This window comes from Impatiens glandulifera, chromosome 1 (assembly GCF_907164915.1).
Source record: "Impatiens glandulifera chromosome 1, dImpGla2.1, whole genome shotgun sequence".
Taxonomy (NCBI): domain Eukaryota; kingdom Viridiplantae; phylum Streptophyta; class Magnoliopsida; order Ericales; family Balsaminaceae; genus Impatiens; species Impatiens glandulifera.
Genome location: NC_061862.1, coordinates 59,844,498 through 59,856,429, shown reverse-complemented (window position 1 = coordinate 59,856,429; position 11,932 = coordinate 59,844,498). Strand labels below are relative to the sequence as shown.

The window sequence follows — 11,932 nt, the reverse complement described above, 5'->3', positions numbered from 1 at the left end:
TTTATCCAATTAATTATAACTAATCTAACTCTATGTCAAAGTATCGAATTATCCGTCAATGTGTAATTATGATTTGAATACTATTTATCTCACCCATTATACTCAATTTGAATATTATTATTTTTTAATTAGAAATTAATAACTATGTTTAAATATTATTATACTAAAATATATAAATATAATAAACATTTAAAAAACATTATACTATTAATTTTCAATTATATATAAAAACTTAAATATATCTATTTTGTATTTGTATTTTGAAAAGTACTGTAGGTCTTCAATAAAAATAAATTTATGATTTATAATTTTGTAGGAGCAAGTTATATATAAGTTAATTTTTAACATTTAAAATAATTTTTTTCAAATAATTAATACTTATAAATGTTATTCAAATTTTAAAGTTAGTTCAATCTTTAATAATAGATATATGTATTAACAATAATATATTTGATTAAACTCATTAAGATAGCTTAAGCGAGAAAAATAAAGACTAAATATTACAGGTTCGATTACAACGGAATGAAATTATGGTAATTATTATTATTATTATTCAACTTTCTTTCGACATATACATCCAATCTAAACCAAGTTATGTGGGCTTATCATTTGAAAATTGATTACTATGTTACTTTATTCTCGTTAACAAGATACTCGTGAATATACATAATTCTTGTCGGTCTGGTTGCTTACTCATATATACTTGTTCTATTTTTTTGTATTACATATGACTAATTAGTTGAAGTGTAATTGTGAAGTAATTAATTAGATTAATGATGAAACTAGCTAGCTAGTTAATTTTATTGGTAGATGTCACATAACAACATCCTGATTCATAAGATATACATCTTTTGGATGTTCTATAATTGATTTAAAAGAAATAATAATAATAAAATATGAGGTTTTGTTTTATGTGAGTAGATGATTACATTGGCATGTGCAAGGAAATGAGGATATCGAAAAGGTCGTTTTCTAACGTAGCTATTGAAGAAGAAAGGGTCCATCCCATATATATAACAAACACACAAGCACATATATAGTTGATGATGATCTGTATAGCATTAATTAAAGGCTGCTTTTCTATAAATGTCAAGATAATTAATAATTCATATAATTCAGAGTCATTAAGGCCGTGTACGAGTAAATTACTACTAATCTCTCATCTCTAGCTAATCCTTTCTTTCTTTTATTTCCTTCCTTCCTTATTGTAGGACAGCTTTCTCATCATAAATTTGACAGCTACTTGCTTTTTCTATGTCTTCCCTCGGCTCGGCTCTCATTTTTTTCTTTTGAAATTTTACGAAGAAATTGTTCAGTTGATTTTTTAATGTAAGAAAGTAACCTAACCCTAACCTTACACGGTAATACTTAATTTAAGACATTTTAAATGAGAATCCGACTCGTAACTAAACATTACTCTAACCTTACACAGACCTTACATAGTCATACTTAATTTAAGACGTTTTAAATGTGAATCAAACTCGTAACCAAACATTTTTGTCACTTTAGTTCGTTAACGAGTTTGGGTTAATTTTATTTTTTAAATCTAAACATTATTACATCACTTCTCTCCTCAATTGTATTATTGAAATCATTAATCAAAATACTAAAATACATTTTATTTAAATAAAATAATATTTATTTTATGTATTCTTGTAAGTCCATTTACTTTAAAAAAAAAATAAAAAAATTCTCCTCAAATCAACATCGCCCTACATTTTTTAAATAAATCAGGTTCTTACAATAAATTCAAACAGAACAAGTTCCTAATTTTATAGAAATTTTCTCTCTATCATATCACTACTAAAATATTTTATAAATCAATTAACAATCTAAATATATGTTATTTTTTATATATATAAAAGAATGTCTTTTGGACAAAACCCAAAAAAACCCTTGAATAATCAAGATCAAACAAGGTCTTATAGTATTCAATGGCGGTTCATGTAATCCAGGTGCTTATATTCAAAAGGAAATAAAATAATAATAAATAATTAATTGTATGTAGCTTTCATTTAGATGTAGACACTGACTATATATATTTGTTCTCTCCCTTTCTTTCCAACTCACTCTTTTTTCTCTTAGCTTTTGAGTCTCTTCTTTCTTCGTCCATTTCAATGGATTATTCCCAAAACACTGGAGAAGAAGAATGTTACAGTTGTGAGTCTGGCTGGACCATGTACATCGGCTCCCCCATTTCAGACGACGACGACGATGACGACGACGACAACGAAGAACAAGATGAGAAACATGACGACGATGAAGAAGATGGGCATCGAAGGGGGGCTAAACGAGAAGATGAGAGCGATGATTCGATGGCTTCAGATGCATCTTCGGGCCAGAGCCGAGTAAAGGAGCAATATTTGAAAAAGAAAGCAGAAATGAAGAAGATGCCATCAAAGGATCAGAAAGGAAAGATTAATTCAACAAAGGGAAGAGTTCTTGACAATAATAATAATAATAAGGTAAGAAAGAGATGATTTGGGGATGTTGGTTGGCATATGATTTTATTTATTAATTAATTAAATCGTTATTTATTCATTTCTTTGAGTACTACTGTCATGGAGTTAAAAATGATTTTTTTAAATTTATTTATAAAGATGACGGTTTCTAAATTTTTAATTTGGATGCACATGATTGTTTGTTTGAATACATGATGAAGAACACCTTGAAGGTGAGAGAAAAGAATTTAGAGTATAGTTTTGTGGGAAAATAAACTAATTATGAATTAAATTGTGATATGAATTATCAATAATTCAATTAAATGCAACAATAGAACATCAACAAAGCATCAAAAACATTCAAGCCATCAATATACTTTTCATTTTCAAGATTCTAAATCTAAATGTTTTTCTCATGATTTGGTTTTCAACATTTTGCCCTGCTGTTATAGTTGCGATTTGATTTTTTTCGACTCCTTTCTCACCCACTCTGCTCTTGTGAAAATTAAGAATGTAAATTTTCTTTCAACACTATTATGAAGCAAAGATCATCTAAAATAGAAACCTATGTAATTCATCCAGATTTTTCTAATACAAGTTACCTTTAAAAGAAGAAAAGTGGTTGACAATGATATCATCTAAGTTCATATATCTATAATGATTCCTTTGTTTGTTATAATGATAACTATTCTCTTTAATTTAACTATAAATCTTCTTTTAAAAGAAATGATTACTTCATCCCTTCAAAAGTGATTCAAATGTTGTTTTTAGACTTCTCTTGGGCAGCCTCAAGATTGTCCAAAGATGCCTACATCCAGCCTGCAATCGAATTTCTCATATGGATAATGTCTTGGTCGTGGTTAATCCTTGCAACTACTTAGTATACCAAACAATATTGGATTACAAATTTTCCAAAAAAAAAAAAATTGGACATAGATTTGAACTAGCTTGATCTACATTCAACACGAAATGTCTTCACGTCTTCGAATTGGCCGTGTGACTAGCTAGCTTATTTTAACTTTTTTAGTTTCACTTTCGTTGCCAATGGGAATTAAGCTGGTGGTATGAATCTACAATTAACTCAAAATGTTGACTAGTATTGTTGAGTTGAATGCTGATTCTTTTACTTCCTTTGTTTTGTATGTTTGTCATTTGGAATCTCATTTGTGTTTTAGGGGCATTTAATAATCTCTTAGTTATTTTGATAAAAATAAAAATAAAGAAGTATACTTAAGAAGTTGAATAATTATTCATAATATAATTACAAGAGTGACACATTCTTTGAAATGGTTGTTTGAATTTAAAAAGTCTTATTAGATGCTTACATTTATGAGCAGGCATATAGTCTTCTGGATTTGGATTTTTAGTTGTTAGGAATCATTAAATAAGTTATGTCTCTACCTAATGTATTGCTATTTTTCATTTGATTAATTATTGATAATTCATATGATTAGTTGTATTAGTTTTTTTTTTTATTTGAATGTTTCACCCCTAGAGAATAACGAGTACCCTATCTGTTTGGTAGTAAAATACCCATCTCCAAACCCAATTTTTAATTTACTATCCGACTCCGACCCCGACTCTTAGATCTTTATTTGTATTACATCCCCAATTCGTAGGGTACCCGATCCCCGACAGGTACCCTATTACCCGATTAAAATATAAATTTAGATTTATTATATACTAAATATTAAAATAAAAATAAAAATAAAAATATTACTACATTGCATAGTTATATTGTAGAAGTTGAGGAGAGAAAACATTCTATTATTAAAAAAATAAAAATTAAGAGTTATGTGGAATAAATTAAAATAATGTTTGGGGTGGAGTGTGGATATAGATAACATAAAAAATATATTTATTGTAAATTTGTAATGATGGTAATAATGTGGAATTTGAAAATTCATTTTCTAACTTTAATAAATAAATATATATATTAATATTTCGGGTATCGGGTTGGGGTTTTGCACACTCTCCATCCTCAACCCCGAACCTGATCTGTTAATCTTTTTCACTCCTCATTCCCGACTTTGACCCCGAACTCGATTTAAAATACCCGAATTCGATCGTCGGGTACCCATGGATATCAGATACAAGGGTACTGATCTTGTCGTCCCTAGTTTCACCATAGTAAACCTGATTTTTTATAATTAGTTTATTTTTTTAACTTTTTTTAATGAAAAAAAAAAGAGAGAAGAAAGTGATACATTCATGTGAATAATAAAATTAAATTATGGATATCTCTATTCTTGGGGTATAAAATACTAGTATGATAGTTAACCAATTCTCTAATTTAAAATTCAATAAACAATTGTAACAACATTACAAGAAATCAAAATAATAAGGAGGTGCATAATATTTTAATGTGCTTCTCTACCTTAAATCAGCTAGTAAAAATTAGGCGACATTCTTTTGAATATCAAGCTACACTAGAATCAATTGTGAGCAAGAAAGGGTGGTTTCAACAACCATTAATGGCCCAAAACGTGAGTTACATAGGAAATAAAATACAAAAAAAAAAATAAACCAAAAGAGAAGAAAAGTTAAAAATAAATAACAATATTAAACATCATTTTTAGTCAAAATCGAAATAAATATATATAATAAAGCGAGACCAAAGTGATAACGATAAATCAAAATTTATAGAAGATAAAACTTTAATCATACCCATGATTCCATGAATATGTAGAGGGATGTCTTATCAACTTTTGGACAAAATTTAAGGCCAACATCAGACTTTGTTTGGCTCTTAGTTGATGAAAAATGTTAGGTAACCTCCTAAAACCATATTCTCATATTTAGACCCACTAGAAAACATTTAATAAATATCACAAACCTCTTTAAAAACAACCATGTTTAATTAATAAAACATTTACCCATATAACTCTTTAAACGACTTAGTTATTTATATATATAATAATTATTAATTCTTAAAGTGTCCGGATTGCCGGGTCGAGAATTGTGGTTAATTTAGATATATATATGTGAGTGTAAATGAATACTTGGGTCGGATTGTGAGTTGACCCGCCCATAAACTTAAAACAGTTAAAAATAAAATTAAAAATGTTATAGGTATGGTTCACACTTACAACCTAACAAAACAAGTATTGTCCTTTAATCAACTAAGCTAATTAAAGTGTCCGGATTATCGGGTCGAAAATTATGGTTAATTTGGATATATATGTGAGAGTAAATGGACACTTGGATCGGATTGTGGTTTGACCCACCCATAAACTTAAAACGGTTAAAAATAAAATAAAAAAATGTTATAGGTATGGTTCGAACTTGCAACCTAACAAAACATGTATAACCCTTTAACCAACTAAGCTAATAACACTTTATATTTTAAATTCAATTCCAAATTTGATGAACGCGGGTCATTTTAACCATATAAGTTTAACTTTCTAATATATATATATATATATATATATATATATATATATATAATGATGCTTAATTTTTAAACTGTTCAGATTGCTGGGTCGAGAGTTGTGGTGATTTTTTATATATATATGAGAGTAAATGGATATTTGGGTCGAATTGTGGGTTGACCCGCCCATAAACTTAAAACGGTTAAAAATAAAATTAAAAATGTTATTGGTATGGTTTGAACTTGCAACCTAACAAAACAAGTACAACCTTTTAACCAATTAAACTAATAACTTTTTATATTTTAAATTCAACACCAAATTTGATGAAAGCGGGACATTTTAACAATATAAGTTCAACTTTTTAAGTAACTAATCTATATATATATATATATATATATATATATATATATATATATATATATATATATATATATATATATATATATATATATATATATATATATATATATATATATATATATATATATATATATATATATATATATATATATATATATATATATATATATATATATATATATATATATATATATAATGATGCTTAATTTTTAAAGTGTCCAGATTGTTGGGTCGAGAGTTGTGGTTAATTTGGATTAGGGGTATAAATGAGCCGATCCATTCACGAGCCGCTCGGTCAAAGCTCGATTCAAGTTCGGTCAAAATCGAATTCGAGCTGAGCTCGAGCTAGCTCGTTTAAGATTCGAGCCGAATTCGAGCTTAGGTAAGACTCGCTTGATGGCTCGTCGAACTTTTTCGAGCCTAATCATATAATTTTTTTATTTATTATGTTTTACTTTTTAATCAAAATTTGAAACACCCATAAGACTATTTATAGACTTATTATTTATGATACCGATACCAAAATTATTGGTACGTAAAAGGTATGATATTTTCAATATTTTGGTATATCAAGATATACTAGAATAATATTTATAAATTAAAAAATATACATTATATAATACTTATAAGGAAATATATAGATTTGATATTAATTTAATTGCATAAACATCATTTTTGAAAATCAAATAAAAAAATATAATTATATTAGAATATTATTTAATATATGCAATCTCAATATATTATATTTTATAAGATATAAAATTATTTTTATTTCACTATAAAGTATTTTATTTTTCAAAATAAATTTAATAGAGTCTAATATGTTTTATACTTTATCTCAATTATAATATACGATTTCTACCACCATTTTGCAAAAAGACTCAAGAGACTTTCCTTTGATACTTCTTCAACAAACTTATATCTCGTTTCGAAGCCCTAAATCTCGCTCCGGTAAAATCTTAAATCTTGTTCAGTTATTTTTTTTAATATAATATATTAATATATAAATATATTTAAATTCGAGTCTTTCAATCCTTTCTAGCCGAACTCGAGCCTATGATTATATGATCGAGCCGAGTTTGAGCTTAATATTAAAAGTTCGATCGAGCTGAGTCAGCCAATAAAAAATGAGTCGAGCCGAACTCGAGCCAGTGCTAGTTCGAGCTCGGCTCGGCTCGTTTACACCACTAATTTGGATATATATGTGAGAGTAAATGGATACTTGGGTCGGATTGTGGGTTGACCCGCCCATAAACTTAAAACAGTTAAGAATAAAATTAAAAATGCTATAGGTATAGTTTGAACTTGCAACCTAACAAGCTAAGTATAACCCTTTAACCAACTAAGCTAATAACAATTTATATTTTAAATTCAACACCAAATTTGATAAACGCGGTGGTTCATCAATAGTTTTTAATCATTCTCTTTTGACTATGCGCTATAGATTTCACTATTACTAGTGAGCAATCATGGAAGAATTCTATCATATTTATAGAGATATGTGACATAATTCATATGGATATAATAAGTCTCGTCTGGGCTACTTTGATGGTAGTATTTACATTTTCTTTTCATTCGTAGTATGTGAAAGAAGTGGACTCTAAAGGTCAAACTAATTGAGTTGAGGAATCAAAATGTATCAATTATTTTAGAGATCGTTCTGCAATGTGAGAGTAAATGGATACTTGAGTCGAATTGTTGTTGACCCGCCCATAAACTTAAAACGGTTAAAAATAAAATTAAAAATGCTATCACATTTTTACCGTAATATTTTTTTTCGCGGTTTTTTATATTATTCTTCGTGCAAATGCACGAATCGATTTAATGTCATTGAATCGATTCGCCTGGTTTCTTTCCTCGTCAGATTTCTCTCTGGTTTCTTTTCTGAAATCAAGATGGATGATGTTTCCGGTACTATCCTCTTATGCTTGTCCGACCTCTATTTCATCTTCTAGAGAATTGACTTCCTTCTATAAGACTATTTCCGTGATGATTCTCGGATATGGATGGATGAAATTTCATTACATCGCTAATCAGTTCCGGCACCTTATGAGGACAGTTTCTACCACACTTGATGTGCTCCCCATGTGTTTGTTACAAGTCCCCACTAAACTCTAAGAAACGATTCCGCTTCTAAATAAGACAAGCTCGGACTTTACCACATGCTGTCAAACTCGACGAAAGTATCATATTGTGAAGCTTCGATCCCATCAGAACCATCCGCACAGATCTAAAGAAGTAGAAGAAACGATAAAACGAATTACACCTGCAGATCTGAATCTTGGTATACATTTCTCATTCTATTCATTATTTTCTATCGGAAAATCTCAATCGTTCTTCTTCTTCATCATCCTTTACTAATTTGTTGATGTAGTAGATATATACATTAATTGTACTCGAGATTCAACCGGTAATTTGTTTGAGTTTTCGATTGTACTCCAGATTCAACCGTTCTTCTTCTTATTCATCCTTTTGATTTGTTGATGTAATTTGTTGGACTATTTTCTATTTGAATACATTTCTAGAATATAACCCTACTCAGATTCTAAAAATGGTGATTAAGTTTGGACAACCGGATGGAGATTTCAGATTATATTTTTTTTAGAAATGCTGATTATCACTAAGAACATTGACTCTACTCTCGGTAAAAGAATTTAATTATCTCTGAAGGCAACAAATTCTCTCGATGATATTAATTTTTTCTTCACCGACAACCATATTATCGACACCTTCTGAGAGCGTTTGTCACCCTCGATCACGGAGGGCATATTGGCTTCATTGAGAATTCTTGTTCTCTTAAAAGTTATTTTTTACTAGTAGAGAAAGGAATATGCTCACATTTCCAACATGGATTTTATTGGGTTTACAAAACAATCATATTTATGTGAATATACTATTGTGTTTGGATGTTTTACACATTCATACATCTTTCAAGTTTTTAAAACTTATCCTTACAACCTCCCTAAGATACAAATTAATGAGTTATTAAAGATGAAGATGACACTTCATTTATTTATTCTTACTTCTTTAGCTCTTCAAGAGATTCTTTCTTTCTAACATTTGGGTAACAAATTATTTATGTTCAATCTTTTAATAGTCTCGACGCTTAGACGATTCATTCTAACATCAATTGCCCAACTTTTTTCTTTCTAAATTTTAAATTTCACATGTCAATTTCCTTTTTCATTTCCATTTGCAACCACGTGTGTTCGTGATCAAGACCAACACATTAAGGAGTATTAAATCTCAAGGACATGGATGATGTCAAACGTTATTCTTCTGTTGGTTTTTTCCTCCTAATTGGAGAGATCGAACTTGGTATATGCTTTATATTTATGTCCACATAATATTATGTGATAGGACATTATATTTCATCAAGGGTTTTTTTGGGTTTTGTGGACAACAACAAGAGAGTACAGATTAAAACAAGTTCAGGGTTAGGGGTAGCACCCAGAAAAGAAAATTGTTTGTCGGAGTTTGCAATATTTGATCGACTTAAACTTTGACATCTTGTTAGTTATTTTGGGGCTACATTCCAAACGGTGAAGATATATTTTTTGAGGCTTTTAAGTTAGTCCAACGAACAACTAAAATTGAAAATTTTGTATGCTTGATTAATCTTGCTCTTTATTGTTTTTTGTTGTTATTTATCAAGATTATTGTGTGATCTTGATGCAATTGATTAATGACTCTAGTTTGGTTATATCTAGAGTGAACTCTTATAACCTTGTTGATAATAGTAGATTGTTAAGTAAAATATTCAGGTCTTGTGGTTTTACTCTCGATTTGAAGAGAGGTTTTTCCATGTTAAAATTTGTCTTATATTATCTGTTAGAACGGAACACGTGAGAATGACGTAAACAATAAAAAGGACAGAGATTTAACGTGGTTCACCAAGATAGAACTTGGCTACGTCCACCCAGAAGAGAGAAATTATTATTAAGAAGATTGTTTACATAGATGATATGACAAACTAGGGTTATAACACGAGTTTATATAACACTCGGTCCCCTGAAACCTTAATACAGAAACCCTAACAAATAGAGAATTGGGTCGGTCCATTAAGAAGGCCCAACTATTCAACTCTATTCAATAAATCTCCACCTTGACTTGAATTCTCTCAGATGTCCCATGTACATTAGTCAATGCCCAGCTCTCCCAAATACATTCGTCAATGTCAGATGGCCCAAATGCACTCGCCGGTGCCGGATGGCCCAGATGCACTTGCTGGTGCCGAATGGCCCAGATGCACTCATCGGTGCCAGATGTCCTAGATGCACTCTCCGGTGCTAGATGGCCCATATGTATTAGTCAATACTAGATGGCCCAGATGCATTCGTCAATGCCATATGGCCCAGATGTATTAGTCAATACCCAGATGCATTAGTCAATGCCTAGATGGCCTAGATGCATTAGTCAATGCCCATATGTTCAATCTTCTCTATCTCCCTCTTCTAAAGTTGCCCCTAGTGAAACTAACAGTTTCTAACGTTAAGCAAGTCCAAACAATGTTAGAACTTGCTATGAGGAACTAGTTTGGTGAACATATCAGTAGGATTGTCAGCAGTTCCTACCTTTTTCACCTTTTTCATCTTTATCCTTTTCTCAGTCCTTAGGAAATGATATTGCACGTCAATATGCTTAGTCCGTTCATGATGAACTTGATCTGTGGCTAAGCATATAGCACTCAGACTGTCACAGAAGACAGTTGCTTGATTCTAATGTAGGCCCAGATCACTAATTAGTCCTTTCAATCGTATTCCCTCTTTAGTAGCTTCTGTTAATGCCATGTACTATGCTTCTGTTGTAGACAGAGTCACAGTAGGTTGCAGAGTCGCTTTCCAACTAACAACTGAGCCCCCAAGAGTAAATACATAACCAGTCATAGATCTCCTACTATCAACGTCTCCAGCATAATCAGAATCTGAATACCTAGTGATCAGACATTGTGTATCACCTCCATATATGAGACCAACATCAAAAGTTCCCCATAGATACATGAATATCCTCTTTACAGCTTGCCAATGATCCTTCCCTGGTTGTACCATAAATCTGCTCACAACACTCGTTGCTTATGCCAGATCTGGAGTTGTACAAACCATAGCATACATTAAACTCCCTACTGCACTAGAATAAGGAACTCGAATCATATATTTTTTCTCGAAAACCCATTTACAGGTAATAACCTTTCTCCCTGTAGGCAAAGAGACTAACTCCTAAGTATGATTTTTGTGAAGTGATTCCATCTCATTTCCCATTGTTGTGAACCACTCCACAGCTTCAAACCCGGATATAACTTCTTTGTAAGTGGATGGTACAGACGTATTTACTTCCTCCACAACAACCTGTAGTGCATAACCAACCATATATTCATAACCGTATCTCTGAGGCGGTCTAACTCCAATCCTACTTAACCGACCTTCAACTACACTCTCATGAATAACTTTAGATGGTTGAGAATCTAATTGTTCAGACTCTGGCTAGTGACCCTCAACGTGGGGTTCTTTTTCCTTTTGTAAAGTAGTTTCTAACTCCATCTGTTTGTTAGCACTACTGCTTTCTGCTACAGATTTCTCAATAGAGTTAAGTATAGAGTTCTTATCAAAGATGACGTTTCTACTCAGAATAACTCTTTTTTTATATGGAGACCATATTTTGTATCCTTTTATACCATCTTCATAGCCCACAAATACTTCTTTCTTCGCTTTTGGCTCTAGTTTACCGTCACTAACATGATAATAAACTGTGCAACCAAAGACT

The 11,932-nt window shown here is 30.6% G+C and overlaps 1 protein-coding gene across 1 annotated transcript; it reads left to right on the top strand.

Annotated features, from left to right (window-relative positions):
- Window positions 1–2,117: 2,117 nt before the first annotated feature.
- LOC124929265 (protein SOB FIVE-LIKE 1-like) lies at window positions 2,118–3,287 on the top strand. Its single transcript, XM_047469590.1, has 2 exons — window positions 2,118–2,465; window positions 3,213–3,287. The coding sequence occupies exons 1-2, from the start codon at window positions 2,118–2,120 to the stop codon at window positions 3,285–3,287; spliced, it is 423 nt and encodes a 140-aa protein (XP_047325546.1).
- Window positions 3,288–11,932: the final 8,645 nt, after the last annotated feature.

Coding starts and splice junctions, on each gene's coding strand:
- LOC124929265 (XM_047469590.1), top strand. CDS start 2,118: ATGGATTATTCCCAAAACACTGGAGAAGAAGAATGTTACAGTTGTGAG. Junction 2,466..3,212: donor ACAATAATAATAATAATAAG/GTAAGAAAGAGA, acceptor TGTTGTTTTTAG/ACTTCTCTTGGGCAGCCTCA.